This window comes from Poecilia latipinna, unplaced genomic scaffold, assembly GCF_001443285.1.
Source record: "Poecilia latipinna isolate Pla-1442-1.1 unplaced genomic scaffold, P_latipinna-1.0 Scaffold288, whole genome shotgun sequence".
In the NCBI taxonomy this organism is placed as follows: domain Eukaryota; kingdom Metazoa; phylum Chordata; class Actinopteri; order Cyprinodontiformes; family Poeciliidae; genus Poecilia; species Poecilia latipinna.
In genome coordinates, this window is record NW_015112904.1 from 177007 (window position 1) to 193190 (window position 16184).

Genomic DNA, 16184 nt, shown 5'->3' on the forward strand with positions numbered 1-16184 from the left:
TTTTTTTTGTCAAGCACGTAGCTTGTGGCCCCACAGCCACAACGTGTCATTTCGGGGATAAACACAGGTCCCGGGAGGCGGCCGGCCGCTGTCCGACTTATACTCGCCGTCTAACTCCTTGTGTCTCAGAGCCACCGCGCTGCTGTTGTCCTCACCGCCTCCTGAGGTTCCTGCAGTGTGATGGCAAGCTGGGAGTGAAAGAGACAATTATTCATGTGGACATGTTGTTTCTGTGCTTCAGTCCATAAGTAATGTGAATAGAGACTTGCTGTCCACATCACTTGCTGCCGGCTGTCATTATGACCACTGGGAGGGTGAAGCTTCCTAACTCGCAGTGCCCGAAAACATCAGTAACTTTTTTTTGTTTTAGTCACGGCTGCGAGGAAACTGACTGAGTAGACAAACTGTGACACTATGATTTGATCTTGCAAAGTTGTTTTTCTTCAACTTTTTAATCACAGACATCTTTCCTTCCTGAGCAGATCAGCAGATAGTGAACAAAATTGTTGAAAAAAAAAAAAATCCATGTTTCTGATAAGACCTTGAGTGGAAAATGGTTTTAGATGGTATGCAGACATCTTAATCATAGATTAAGGCCAAAAGCCGTTCAAACAAAGCACAGAGTCTGGGACATTCTCCAAAGGCAAAATTTGAAGCATTAACTAAATACTGAACGGGACGTTATATTTTTTGTGGGTTTGTTGTTGGGAATATTTTAGCTAGCTGACTAGCATTGTTTAGCACACATGGAGAAGTGGTGGGGCTCTGTCGGTTTGTTCTCCATATGGATAAATCCAGGATCTATGTTTCTGTCCAGGTGTCGTGTGAATGCAAAAAAGAAGGAAAAAAATGGAAAATTTTAATTAGCTGTGTTTCCTTCTGCTGGTTTGGAGCGAATCAAAACGGCTACGCAAAACGCCACTTTGTCAGATGTTAATGTTGCGTATGGCTGTAATTAACAGGAACTGAAGGTTGCAGGCTAGCATAGACAGTACGTCTCAGAAAAATGGAGAGATGTTTTCAGGAACGTGCTGCTATAGAGAAAGATGTAATTGTTCTGGTTTTGTCATGTCAAGTATTGGGGATCCTACATGCCTTCCAAAGACGTAGCGAAAGAATCGCAATTCTATCCGAGGTAAATGTTCACTACGTCAAAATTTATTCAGCAAATGTGTTTCCATCTCCCCTTTAGTGCATTAGCTCTCTTTTTTTTTTTTTGAAAAGCCTAAAAACACATCAAGCGAGCAAATAAATACTATTGCAAAATTTAGGAAGTTATTTCAAATTTAGCAATTTCCATCAGCAATACTTCAAAATGCGCATGTTGATGGAAACACGGCGAGTCAGTCCAGCACTATAGTTGATATTATATCAAAAGGACTTCAAACTATGAATTATGTCAAATTTTGTCGTTTTGAATCCACAGCTGTAAAAATGTTGACTAGCATTGATACTGTAGCCATTTCATGTCTCCCATCAGACATTCCCAGTTCAGAAGCTTTCCAGTACCAATATTAGTTCATTGTTTCTCAAATACTATAATTAATAGCATTCAAAATATTCCATCCTACCCTAGGGCTGTCATTAATTATGTAACAGCATTATGAGTCGTGGCAGCGCTACACCATATGTGTGAGAAAGCAGTCCCAGATTTAACATAAAGAAAAAATGACTCCAGAGTTTATAGTAGTGGTTAGCATAATTAGTATTACTGGTGGTTAGCAGCAGTCTATGTGTTTATTCCTTAGAAAATGTAGACTCTTACCTTAACTGTGAGATGTCTGAAAGGCTGCCAACATTTCCAAATCCAGCATGTTCTATGACACGCCACGCTTCTGAAAGTTTAAAGATCTGGTTTCTGATGGTACCTACTTCAGGTACCCAGAAAAGTTGGCTACGAAACCACCAAAATCTGAAAAAGTGTGAAATGGCAAAGAAACGAAACGACCTGCTCCCACAGATGTTCAGCTGTCTTCCTCATCCTTCATCTTATGGTCTTGTGGTCGGTGTGGCGTGAGAACGCTTACATGTTGTGTTCTTTTCCAAATAGCTCCTGAAAACATTCCCAACTTGTGTAAATGTACAAATTTTTTTCCCGTCTTTGATCTTCTCTCAGTTGTTCAGCCCTTTAAGTTGTTCTGAGAATCAGTTGTACAAACACCATCAAACAAAATATTTTCTGTGCCACTCAAATCGAGAAGTCAAAATACCTTCTAGAACTTTCCTCACCTCCTGAAAACTAACTACATGTGTATATTTGGACCTGTATGCTTAACGTTGACCCTGTGGAGAGGAATACTTTTCTTCTTGTGCACCCAGTTTTTCATCTGTTAATCGTTGAAGTTGTACAGTCAGTTCAATCATTTATCAGATTTACAAAAGCTGTTCTTGAGGTTCAGCTAAATTTAGCAAAATTATTTCCACGGTTTTAGTGTTTAAATTTCAGGGTTTTACTCCCACATAAGTATTTTTCTGATTGATACGTTTTTTTTGTGAACCTAACTTAAAAAATGCATTCCAGATTAAAATAATTATCTCTTTTAACGCAGAGTTTAGAAATAGGAACTCATTCTGTGAACATGTTCAAAGTAAAACAAGGTAAAAAAAAAAAAAAAAGTGGATTTTTCCTCTGGAGATGTAAACAATAGATTTTTTTTGCAGTAATTAAAAATTAAAAGGAACCACATTTAGGTTGGAAAGCTGTTTTTCTTTAGGATCAAGTAGATTAGAATATAATCTGACTCCAGCCAGAGGCTTTGAGGTGCTTATGCGCTCGGTCGTAAATCTCTGTGAACCTAAACGATGTTCAACGTAGAGAATCGAGGGTTGGAGGCGCACAAACCAAACTTACTGTGCAGCAGCGCTTCTAGTGTCACCGAGCTGTTATCTGCAGTCGGGTTTTAGCCTTCAAACGGGCGACAGACGCCGCCGTCTCAGGCTCGAAAACACACCCGTGTTATTCCAGCTCACGTCTTTCTGCCTGGCAGTGTGTGAAGTAGCTGACTCGGGCATTTTGCTCTCATCTCTGAAAAGAGGAGTAAAGCCCTACAGCTCTGCTGAGCAGCAAGTTAACACATGAACCTGAAGATCCTTTTTCAATCTGGGTCATGTCGAAATTCTGATTTCAAATGCAAAAAAAAAAAAAAAAAGAGGATTTTTTTTTTTCCACCAGAAAGCTTGTGGAGTAACATCCGTCTGCTGTGAGCGTGCTGATAAATCAGGGAATCTCTGTGATGTACGTTGAAGGGGACGCTGTTCACCGGATGAGATCCTCCACCTGATAAAACACATCCGACAGGTTCATTAAAAAAAAAAAAAACTGTTTGCTGGGTTTTTTTTTCTTTTCTTATTTTGTGAGATAAAAATATGAATGCTTTATGGAAGAGAATGGACTTTCTTTGGGTTGTGTTTACTGATTACAGGGCGGCTTTTTAAGGCAGACGAGAAAACGACCGTCCACCAGCAGCCAAGCGCTCCTCTCTGACAGATGTTTGATGAAGTTGTTGAAAGAGAGCTGATTTCTTTTCTGTGGTCATGAACTGCTTTGTTGTTTAGATAGAAGCTGCCTTAAGTCTGTCAGTGCTTCCCTAAAAAAGTGTTACAAAATTTCTTGAAGTGGAAAGACGATGGTACACAGTTCTCAAATAAAAAAAAAAAGAAAATAAATCTGGTTTCATTGAAATCCAGTGAAACTAAATTGCCTTCAGAAGTCACCATGTAAGCAAATATTTGAGGTGCACTGATTGCAGTTTCTGGCCGATTGCCGATCTTCAAAAAAATGCCGATCTCTAAAATCAATACCAATTTTGTCCGGTTTTTTTTTTTTTTTTTTTTTTTTTTTTTTATGAATTGTTTCTTTGGTTTAATACAGAACAAAGAAACAACTGCACAGCACTTAACAAAAATAATAATAATAATTTCACCTTCCAAAACATACCTAAACATACAGCCAAAGCTGCATTGGTTTGGTTCAAATTATAGTCATGTGGCTTAGTCAAAGTTTATATTTGAATCCAACTTGGGAATCTGTGGAAAAAGCTCAACTTTCATTCACAGAAAGAATTTCCATTGATTTCTATATATGACAAATAACAATAGGGTAAAGATAGTAAAACTTTTTAGACAGAGTGTCAGGTGTGTGAACAACAGACACAAGAAAACACCATCAGTCCTGTCGAGGTGCTGAGTGGAACTGTGTATTCAAAGGTCTTTGTTTCTCAGGTCACAGTGACATCACCAGCGTCCCCGTAGACACTCATTGTCATCACACCCCAATGATACAGCAGCAGGTTCCCGGCAGTGTGATCATCAATACGGTTGTCATCCAGCTGCGTCTGCAAGCCTCTGCATGTGGCATTCCACCTCAAGCACGAGCAAATATTGTCCTATAAAACCGCTAAAACAAAATAGCTTGGAGCCAAACACTTCGGTCTGACATCTTCGTTGGTTCCCAACCTTCCAGGATGGGATAATTCAGAGTGATCAAACAGAAGGCCGGCGGACTTTTCTTACTTCTTGAATGTGTTTTTACGTCGTACACAAAAGGCCTTTTCAGGTCTGATTATAGACTAGGAGTTTGAGGCCCCACGTCCTGCCTGGTCCGTTTTCACCGGGCTGATCCAAGAACGTCTTCATCCTCTTTGTTTAAATGATCCATCCAGAACATTTTGGGGAGTGTTTGGAATCCTTCCTGACAGTGGCATAGCTTTAAAACGGTCTTAAAAAGTCTGAAATTTCACTTGCTGAAAGTTGTAGATACTCTGATATTGCTAGTGCTGAAATATAATGTTTTTTTAAAGGCATTTAAGTTATTTTATATCTTAAATTTCATTCAGGATGGCATTAAAAAGGTCTTAAATTTGACTTCAGGCAACCTGGTATCAGTAGGACTGAGATTTAATGTTTTTTAAAGCTATTTTGTGTTGGTTTGAATATCCTGCACTTATTTTATTTGCTTATGCCTTGAGCTAACTGTGTAGAGAATAAAGAGGGCTTTCGGGTGGGAAACGGCCTGATGAAGACGATATCCCATCTCTTCACCCCCTTAGATCTTGTTCCTTTTAATTGTTCCCGCAGATGATCTGCTTTTTCTTAGATTTCTCCATACGCTGCTGTTTTTAAAAGGGAGATGTGCTCGATTTTTGCCCCTTCTGCAAATTTGATCGTTTTAAGTCGAGATGAGAGCCACAGCGGTCGGGGAAGGTCCCCCCCCAGCTCCGCTAACCCCCCCTGGACCAGATCGGAATGCACGGTGCGTGCCTCTTCCTCGGCCCACCCCGCACAGCCACCCACTCTGGGCACTTTAGCACGCAGTCGCCACAAATTGCTTGCAGACTTTTCACACATAGTAACGTGCCGCTTTATAAACTGGGATAAGTGCAACCAGCGCAGGACGCCGAGCTCCGTGGATTTTTGCACGGTAGAGCAACGGAAAGGGTGGGTCAGTGGGGTGAAGGGGGGGGATTCTTAGTCACTGTCTCTCTTCCTTTATTATTTAAGTCGTAGTGCCTGTTTCTGATTATGGACAGGAGCAGTAACAGGGGGACGATCCAACGGCAGAGACAAAAATCACCTCAGGAACCAGTTTTCTTTTGATCCAGCGGAGAAAGATGAGCGTGTTTCTGTGAGGTTCAACTCTGTTTCTCAAAGTCCAAGCGAGTAAAAAAAAAAGGAAATCAATAAGAATCCAGATGTAGCCTGTTAAAGCTGCCCTCCCCCCCCTCCTCATTTGATGGCGTCCCGATCCGTGGGCCTGGCTGGGTGTCAGCAGCCTGCGCCGGGGTGACGGGCGGGTCGGGGGAGCCGGTGTCAGGGACACTCAGCTGGGGAAGGAGAGGACAACAGGGGCTGCGCTAATGAAGGGCCCGGCAGCTGGGAGGCCCCCGGGTTATGCGGACCACCACTCTAATTGGCCTGATGAGATGCGGCGCATTTGCTGCGAGGTCAGGCGCCGCAGGACGGAAGATTGGCTGCCGCCGGGTCAGAGGGAGTCACAAAGTTTGGAATTTCTCTGAGTTTTGATTGGCTGTTCTGAACAACTGGAGGTGATTTTTAGGTCCACTTAGAGGGATTAAAATGATTTATTTCAAACAATATTGTGTTTTTCGGAACAAAGTAGAATAAATGTGAGATTTGTCTTGGAAAACAAATGCAATCAGGGCCAGATTCACAAAGATGTGGGCCCCTGGTGCCCTATCGACTAAAGAAAAATAATTATGTCAATACTTTCTACAGCACATTAATAGGTAGTTCGATACATAATTAGGTATGAAATGATGATAACAACAGATAATGCGAGGTTTCACCTCTTGGCCAGTAGCTCCACGCTGTTCCCCAAAATAATTACTACAACTTCAAATTTTAAAATAATATTAATTTTAATACCTAAATATTATTACAACTCACCTGACATGGGCTTATAACTCTTATAAAGAATAACATTTGCAAAACATACATACATAAAAAAAAATACAAAAAAAATTGGCATCCCCAATACATTTTAGCCCTGGGCTAGTGCCCCTGTAAGCACTTTGTAAAGTCTGGCCCAGAATGCATTTCTTTTTCCCTGTTCGGTTTGAAGATTTGGACTTTAAATCTCACTTCATCTCAGTAACTTCTTCGAACTTTCCAACTATAAAGAGGTTATTTGTGATTGATCTGGTATTAAATATCAATCACATGCCTCACTTTTCAATAAAAATCTGAAAAGTGATGCATGCTTTTGTAGCATCCCTACTTTACTGATGCCCCTAAATACAACGTAGTGCAATCAGCTGGATTCATGACAATAAGAACATCAGCTGAAATATATTGCAATATTTAAATCATACATTTGTGTTTAAAATAATCTTTTTTGAATGATAAACAAAGAGGTAGAATTGTCAGCTACATGTTACTATATGCTGTCAGCCTGCAGTCCATTTCCAGTCAGCATGTGGAAATTAAAGGAGTTGCCAGATATGAGTCAAATTAAGGTAACATTGCGTTCAAACTACATTTCCAGAGTCCAGATTTACAAGGACGTGGGCCCCTGGCCTGGAGACAGTTTTGGTGCCCTACTCACTAAAGAAAAAAGTCCTTTACTCATGCAAATTACAGTAATAGGTAGTGCTGTACATCAGCAGGTATTAATTGATGCGTGGTGTGTTTAATACCACCTCCAGCCAATAACTCCATGTTGTTCCTATAGAAATCGACCATAACGTAGTAACTTTCAAATACTTGAAAATTATTAAACAATTGCTTATGTTGGGAAAATTTTGACATTTGGGCCTATGAGTTTTATATAAAGTAAAACTAAAAATAATAATAATAATAATAATAATAAAATCTTTGCACCTCCTCCCCTCCAAATACATAAATAAATAAATAAATAAATAAATAAAAATTGTAGCCCAGGGCTACTGCCCCTCAAAGTCTGGCCCTGGCTATAAGTCAACACGTATCAAAAATAAGAACAGACGCATGTATTTGACTCTATATTTGAAAATGAAAATTCTAAAAACCATGATAAAAAATTAAAACTGTAATAATAATGTGTTTGTGTTTTTAAAATTTAAATAAAAACCTGTATAAAGAAGGTGCATTTTCCATGGATTACTGAGGTAATAATTGTCCAAATGTAATATATTCTTCATTCATCATCCAAATTAATAGAAATGCTGATATAAATTAATTAGCTGGGAGGGGAAAAACACGATTCCTTTTGATCGTTTATAAATTGAGCTGGAAATGATGGAGTTATGTTTTTTTTCTGTTTTTTTTTTGTGCTTGTTTTGTTTCCACAGTAAAGAGCCTTTCCTCTCTCCTCTTTTCTCTGAAAGAGTTAATCTGAAGTTGGCAGCCAACTCCTGCAGTCTCGGTCGGACGTGCGGAGAATCGCAAAATAAACGCCTTTTTAAAAAAAATCACGTCTTTTGTCCTTTAATGGTCGGATCAATTTAGGAAATTTAAGTTGGGAGAGAAAGAAGGGCGGGTCGGTGGGGTGGCATGTTTCTTCTTATGTGATCTCTGATGCATCCATAACACAAGATAATGACACTGGGCATATTAAAATGTATTTCCCCTCCTTTGTTAGAATAAATCGGGAGAATTTAGGAGGAGGAGAAAATGCGCAGGGATTTCCAGATGTGGCGCTGGAATGATCCCCGGTCATTCGGGGCCTTGTTCCCGTTTCAGTCCCAACATTTTAACCGTCTGCTCGCTGCCTGTTCCCTCCTGATGTCAACTTTTAGTCTCATTTTAGACGTCTAAACTTGCTGTTTGCAGGAATTCCCTATTCCTGGCAGAGTTAATCTTTTTTTCTTTTTTTTCCGCCTCTTTCTTCCCGACCATCCATATTTAAAGCGCCCTCAAAGAAGAAGAAAAAGAAGGCGCATTTTTAATTGCTTTGGCTGTGATTTTTATTTTATTTTATTTTATTTTATTTTATTTTATTTAGTTATTACCGGCGATCTGGGTGATCTAATTTTTTTTTTTTTTTTTTTTATGTTTGGAAAATAATCAATGGCTTTAATTGGGAGCATATCGGTCTGCTAGTAAAAGCCGCTTCGGGACTGTTTGTCTCTTTCTGGTGACCCCTTAACGCATCACAGGGCCCAAAGAGAGAGAGAGAGAGAGAGAGAGAGAGAAAGAGAGAGAGAGAGAGAGAGAGAGCACGAGCCGTGTAGACGGAGACTATCGCGCCACAGATCTGGTTCCTAATAAATAACAAGCCCGTGTTATTGAGCGCGAGGCCACCCGCGTTTTGAAAAAAATTAATTCGAGTTGAGGAGGAATGAATGAGCGGCAGAGTGTTTATGGCGCAGCTCCGCTGGCCTGTTTGCGCCACGTGGCAGAGAGCGCAAAGGGCAGCAACCTGCACCAGAAATCACCTGCGGGTTTTATCACAATGAACTGTTAGAATTGAACAAAAATAAATTTGGTTGCATTTTATTTGGGTAGATTTGAGCCTATATGGGTTACAGGAATACATTTAGTTTCTGTCATTTAAAAATAAAATTCTAACTCAGAAAATAATAATAATATAACTGATCTGATTCTATAAAAATGAGCAAAAATAAGAATTAGTTTGTGATTAAGGTGTAATAGAGATTATTGAAACAATAAATAAAAAAGCTTTTCTCACAAGGTAGCTTATAAGTAAAGCATTTCCATGGCAACCACTGAATCAGTGTAGCTTTCTAAGAAACTGACTTGGTTGAATAGTTAAAGCTTACACTTTTGCTCAAACGCAGAGATATTCTCATCCACAAGTGTTAAAATGTAACTTTTAAGTGTTTGGTGTTTATGCACTATAAAAAGGAATTTTAGATAGAGCTAAACTGGAAATTATTTATTTCAGTTATTGTAACCTGCGCTTGACAAAAAGCTTCTTTAACCAGTTCAATGATAGCGCTAATGCTAAATGAAACTTGTTAGCTAGTTGAGCTACCTCTGTAGTCGTCACTACCGATGAACCAAAGAATACATTTTACTAGTTTTGTTTGTTTTTACATTCTTGCCTACATTTTATGCCCTGATCACAGTTTTTCTTCACATAAAAATGAGCGGCATGATCTTAGTATTTACTTTGATTTTGCTGAGTAAAGACATCATAAAATCTGAAACTTTAGCGGCTGCCATCCCAAAACGGTGCGATGCTTTCACCCTGCATTTAAATCACTCTTTAAAAAGAAGTAACTTTTACTCTAGCCTTCACACCAGACCAATAAATGGTGTTGTACTATTTTTTGTTTTCTTTTTATAATTCAAGTTTTTTTATTTCTCTCTTTTCAACTTTTGCAGCTCTTTTCTGTATTTTATGCGTTCTAAGCAGTGCTGTTTATGTTCAGCTTTGTTTTTCAGCACTTTGGTCAACATTGACGTGTTTTAAGTCCTTTGAAATAAGTCAAATGTCACACCACGCTAATTTATTTACAAGTACTTGTTAGCTGTTTAACTTGTATAATTTCTTTTCCAAAAACTTCCAATTCTACCCATATAAAATATTTGTTGGTTTACACTAAAACTGGCTGATAACTGGAGTTAAAAGGAAATGCTTAGGATGGATTTGTCATCAAAAGAAAACATTGACTTGTTGAAATCCAACTATTATTGAAGCTAATATTCACAAGCACATATTTTTTTAAACTCTCTGAAATTCTTTTTTTTACAGTGCATGTTCCTCCAGATTTGTCATCTTTAAAGACTCCAGTTATTTATAGGAAACAAACATGACTGTCTCTGTTTGTGGGAGGCTTAGAGAAATGACTCGAACCTCCTTGCAGTCGAATTCTGCTGACATCTGAATGGCGGCGTATTTGCATTTTGGCAGCAGAGAGGTGAACCCGGCGAGCTCTAATTCATCGTGAAAAGCAGAGACACGGCAAATCACATTCAAGTGCCAGTTATCTTCTCCCGCTGCGGCGCGAGCCATAAGCTCCTGCAGGTGCAGCCGAGCCAGATACGTCGGACTCGGACGCACGCTCTTATCTGACCCCGGATCGGACTCTGGCTGCAGTCAGACAGGCTGGAGGCGTGCGGACCCGGGCCGCTGCATGTTCACGGCTCTTTAATGAAGGCTGTGTTGGTGTGTGTCAGAGACTTTTTGATTTTCTGTGTTTTTTGCAGTTGAAGGAGAAGGGAGGGGAATGGAAGGATCCTCAATTTAGGATGCAAACTCGTCGAAACAAAAACAACAAAATTTGTCTCTCATTGTACGCTTTCTATTTTTGTGCTGCAGCAACAGCGGACATTATTCCCAAGTAATCAACAAAAACACCCGCTCGGATTTGACTTTTGCCTCAGTTAAAGATTGTTCCGTGTTTTCTTTAGTCCACAAATTATAATAAAAATAAAATGAGTCCATAAAATATAGATGAGTTTAAATAAGGAAAAGTGTGTTACAAATATTTTTATTGTACTCATTTTTATTGCATTGTGAGTTGGATGTCAAAAACACTCATAGCCTCCCTCACCCCTGCCTGTGCGGAGTGTGTGAGTTTATTTATTTATTTTTCTTCAGCATCTATTAAAAAAAACATTGTTTTTGTTTTTGAACTCAAATTTTCCAAATTATTGTGAAATCTGTGAAGATGTCTCCTTGTTCCACTTTCAACCAGCTGGAAAATATTTGTTTTATATGGCTAAATAAAGAAATGTTGGGGGGAAAAAACACATCCAACAGCCGAACTGTTAACCCAAGAATCATCTTCCAATTGGCCTCCAGGCACAACGTGTCACATTCAAGACTTCTTAATTGAAATAAGTCAACATACAGATAAAGTTACATTTTCGTCTTTGCAGCTAATTTTAGCATGAGCATTCTGTTGATGTTATACTTTACATATAAAATGATAGATTATGGTGAACAACATTCCCAGAATCCTCAACCTTCACTATTCATTTTAATCAAACATAGACTAACCCTTTCACCAGTTAGTGCTGTGGCCATCTGTTTTTGTTAGCCTCCAGCTTATTTCCTAGCTAACACAATAGCCATTTTTATGCTAACCTGAGCTAGCTAAGATATCATAGTACCCAGGTGTGGAATCTGTATTGAACTTAAAGAACATGATCTACTTTAGCCTCAAAGATGGCAGATTACAAGACCTTTGAAGTTTCTTGTATGACACATAATTTAAAATGAAACCAAATGTTACAAAACCCTGAAGAAATTACCGCCTGAAGATTTAGCTGATAGCCTTAGAGTAAATTCCACTTAAACTGAAAACAGAAAACCAAGATGGACACTGGCCCATTTTTTCTCTCATGATTAAATTTTACTGTAAATTAAATCAATGAGAGATTAGAATTTTCCCAGATCACATATGCAAATCTACATTAATGTGCCACAAACAGATCAGGTCGTGGTAACCTGCTGGGGATATAGTAGTTTTACTGTGGAAAACAGTTATTAGTATACTGTTATGAAGAACTGTTGTGAATGAAATAGTTTCACTGATAAAAAAAATATATAGTGTAACTTTTAAATGTGAAATTTGTTGCTGATAAATAACACTACCATTTACTTTTGCATTTGTTGGTAACGCCTAGACTGGACTGGATCAATTGAGACTGAAAAGAAATGTGTGTGTGTGTGTGTGTGTGTGTGTGTGTGTGTGTATATATATGTGTGTGTGTGTGTAAAGGGGGTTGTAAGTTGAACTTTTTATTAATTTCATAATAGCATTTTCTCTGTTGGAGGCTTGACAATCATTTCTAAATATCTCCGGTTTTTGTGACGGTTTGTTCACATGTAAAGTTACATTTTGGTCTTTATCTCCTCCTGTTCTTTTTGTTTCTTCAAAATGGATGAAAAGATGATCAAATACAATCCAGATTTCTTTTTAAACAATTGCCCTCAAATTTTGCACTCAAAATGAATCCCATGAATGTACCAATGTATCAGTCATCCCCTAACAGAATGGCACCCTGGGTGGTGAGCCACATGTAAAAAAAAAAAAAAAAAATCAACTGCTGCACATGTTGAATATCACATATAATAATATGATTGTCTTGGTCCTTTTCTTTAGATTTCCATGACATTTTAATATTTTTCAATGAAATATCCAGTCATTAATAAATAATGAGTTGAGATTAAGTTTATTGGAGTTTTTATAATTTGATCAGGGGTCATAATATGTAATACTTCAGAATCAGCTGGCCTATTTGAGGAGCAGCTCCAAGGTAAAGATTTGAAAAAAAAAAAGACATATGACAATTTATATCATATATATATATAATTCAAGAAAATGCTAAGCTACAAAGCAAACCAAACCCATATTCTGTTCACCCTCAGCTTTCATTGATTATACATAAATAAACCATTTCACATCCATGTACTGAGATCATTGTCAGTTTTGCATGTAATTTAGCATTTCCATGGAATATCCAGATAAACTGTCATAAAATGCTTATCAAAATGTTTTCCAGTATTTGTTGAGTTGTGGTGTTTGAGGGTAGTTGAAACCAACACACATCAAGTATTGCCCCTCCACCCTCTATCCATATGCAGCCTTGGCCCATCTCTGGCTGCCATGCACATGTGCCGGAACAGGTGCAGCCTTCGAAGTGGCCTCATCGATGCATCCTTCCTTCCTTCCTCCCTCGAGGAAGCAATATTTTGTACGGGTCCTAGAGTTGATTGCTTTGCTGTCTTTAAGCAGCCCACCTCTCACTCTTGTAAACATTAGCGTGTTCTCCTCTCCATCCTTCACTCTTGTTTGCACAGACAGAGGAGAGTGTGGCTCGTTCCCTCTCCCCCCTTCGTCTTTTGTTTGTTGCGCTGAACCCCGGAGCAGCTGCCGGCTGTGGCGGCGGCGGCGGTGGTGGTGGGGTCTGGAGGGACTCTGGAGCTGCGTGTCCTCTCTTTGCCATCCTCTGCCAAGGTGGCATTATGCAAGCAGAGAGAGAGGCAGAGAGAGGGAGCGAGAGAGGGGATAGCAGCGGCCATAGTAAAGATGGAGGAGGGTGCGCGCGAGGACTTTTAGGCTTCTTCTCCTGAACTTTCCCGCCGTGACAGGGTTGGAAGTTGTCGTTTTGGCTCGCGCACACCCCCACCTGCTCCCCTCTACCAAACTAACCTAACCTGCCCCCCCTCCCCCTCCCTCTCGCTACCATTTCTCTCTCTGCCCCCTCTCTCTCTTTCTCTCTCCTTCCTCTCTCTCTCCTACCCTCCCTCTCGGCTCTGGAAGCGAACGCATTGGCTGGGCTGCGGGCATCTCGTTGCCAAATAGGTGGGCCTTCTCATCGCGCTGGCAGAGGCTCAAGCGATGGTTAGGGAGAGAACGCGGAGAGGACGAGAGACGGCCAGCGAGACCCAGAAAGAGAGAAAGAGGGAGAGGGAGAGAAAAGGAGAAAAAAGGAGAGGCAGCACTCGGCTTTGCCAGCGGTCCTGTGCGCTCGTCCAACATTGATTCGGCTCTCGGTTTTTTTTCCTCTTCGATTCTGCGCGCGTGTGTAGGAGAGAGAGAGAGAGAGAGAGAGAGAGAGAGTGTGTTTTTGTGAGTGAGTGTGTGTGCGTGCGTGTCTGCGTGTGTGTGTGTGAGGCGGGCCAAGGGATCAGAACAGACACCGCTACCAATTAGGGTGCACTTTGCCAAGGATTTTTTTCCCCTCAAGGTTTTTATTTTTTGTGCTTTTTTTTTTTTAAATGATTTTTCTAACTGTTCAAAACTGTTATTTTTATTAAAGATTCTCTTTATATTTCTGAATATTTCTTTGAATGTGCTGCTGATTATTTAATTTTCCCCATTTTTTTATTATTATTCTCAACTTTTTAAAGCAGCTAATTTTTTTTTTTTTCAGTTGACAATCCGCTTCCAAGTGTTTTTTTTCCCCTCCATCTCCTAATTCTCCTCTCCTTGCCAAACCAGCTCTGGCTTTACATTGGGGAGCGCAAAAGAAAAAAATAGCTGGTGCAGGAAGGTTTTTTCTTTCTTTCTTTTTTTCACTTTAAACGCCGTGCCAAATTTATGATGAGAGTGCAAAATGGTAACTACCAGGCCGTCTGTCTTCCTCTTGCAGTGTGGTTATCTGTGGTGATTTGTGTCTGCTTTCAGTTTGTTGTGGAAATGTGACTCTGGTTGGAGCTCCCCTTGGTTTGTTTTTTTGTTTTGTTTTTTTTAGTTTTTTTTATTCCTCCCCTGCATGGTGTGTGTATAGTGCTGATAGGAAATGCTATGGCTGAGCTTTTAGCGGCGCATTTCAGCGGCGGGCTTGTGGCGGCAAAGCTTGGCGGCGGTGAGCGGCCGGTGTGTGGCAACCCTGGCACGGGAGCGCTGTGGCGAGATCTGGGCTTTGTTGCCCAGAGATATGTAGTGAAGGTATTAGAATACCTTGTGCCACCTTTTTTTCTTTCCTCCCCTTCCCCCTGTCCAAACAGCAGAGAACCGGGAGTGTATGTTGGCTCAGCTTTTCTTCTGCTTTTGGATTTATGCGTTTTGATTTTTCTTTTCTTTTCTTTTTTTTCTTGTTGAATGTTTATTGTTTTTGCTGAAACGAGCAGGATGATTTGTTGCGTTATTGTATCTTATTAAGATTCATATATCTGTGTGTTTGCATGTGTGCGTGATTTTATATGACGGGAAAATTAAAAACAAACGTTTTAACGTTTCAGATGTAATACTTTGCTGGTTATTTAAATTTCGAGAACGTACATAGACTGTCATAATAAAAACGTGAAGCAATTTAATATATTTTATTTTGGAGAGATTGTAATTAATTTTCAACTAAATAAATGTGTTAAATTGTAACCAAAATCTAAAATGACTAAATTACTTAAATTGTGCCTATGGTGTTTCTTCTCATGTTTAGAAGAAACAAAAAAAATAAATATTTTTTTGCGAGTAAAGCATGAAATTATTACTGAAACAGTAAAAAGTAATTCTTCATTCATTCTAACAAGGATGCATCTTTTCCCTGACAGCCAAAGCCATCATGTGCTGTTTTTTTGGCAGCAACTGCCTAAAGATTAGGAAGCTTGTATTAAACTAAAAGGAATTTAGCAGAGTATTCAATATTAGCCATTAAAATTGTTTTCATTTTAATCAAGCACATTGGTTTGCTAATAGTGAATTTTTGAGATCATTCGCTGCTTCATTTTGGTAACAAATTTTGCCTGAACCATTTATTGGGAATTTAACCGATGATGTTTTCAGTCATCTTTTAGCTATTGTCGTTCTTGTATTGTGGTGTCAACTGGTTGAACACCAGGAGAAAAGCTGATATGTTCGTAGCCTGTGGGATGCACTGTGAGCTACATCAGCTCAGTAAAAGATAAGGACTGCCAGAGGACTTGTGGTTGAAAAGGTTTCTGATTTATAGAGAGAATTTAAGTTTTAGCTCGTTTAGCTGCAGCGCTGAACAACTTGCTAGCAAACTGATTGTCCCCTCAGGTTTAAAAAATTAAAAAGAGAAGAATTGAACTGTGGTAAGGTACAAATACTCGTATAGAAACAAACAGGGAAAGTTTTCTCTCATGACCATGGCTAATGTGTTATTCGTTAGCTACTTCTCTGCCAAAGTGTTAGCTAGCAAGCTTGACTTTAGCATTAGTGCTGTTGCTACAGCAGTTAAATTTGGATATGAATTGTAATTATTGCTTCAACAATAGAAACTTTCCTTAACAAAAGTATTGTAACAAACAAGGAGACTTTTCTCTTGGAATCATGGCTAATGTGTCTTTTGCTAGCTACCTCTGT

The 16184-nt window shown here is 39.4% G+C and overlaps 1 protein-coding gene across 18 annotated transcripts in view; it reads left to right on the top strand.

The window, feature by feature from the left end:
• nfixb (nuclear factor I/Xb) overlaps positions 1-16184 on the top strand; it is a 197180-nt gene that overhangs the window by 49004 nt on the left and 131992 nt on the right. For 3 of the 18 annotated variants that reach the window (XM_015034115.1, XM_015034130.1, XM_015034118.1), the window contains exon 1: positions 14509-14807. The exons of 8 other annotated variants lie outside the window; for them this stretch is intronic. In XM_015034115.1, coding sequence (XP_014889601.1) covers positions 14664-14807 — 144 coding nt within the window. In that variant the 5' untranslated portion in view covers positions 14509-14663. Of the gene's footprint in view, positions 1-13648; positions 13719-14255; positions 14476-14507; positions 14808-16184 lie in introns of those variants that run through there. 7 more of the 18 variants (XM_015034120.1, XM_015034123.1, XM_015034125.1 and 4 more) reach the window with 5 other exon arrangements.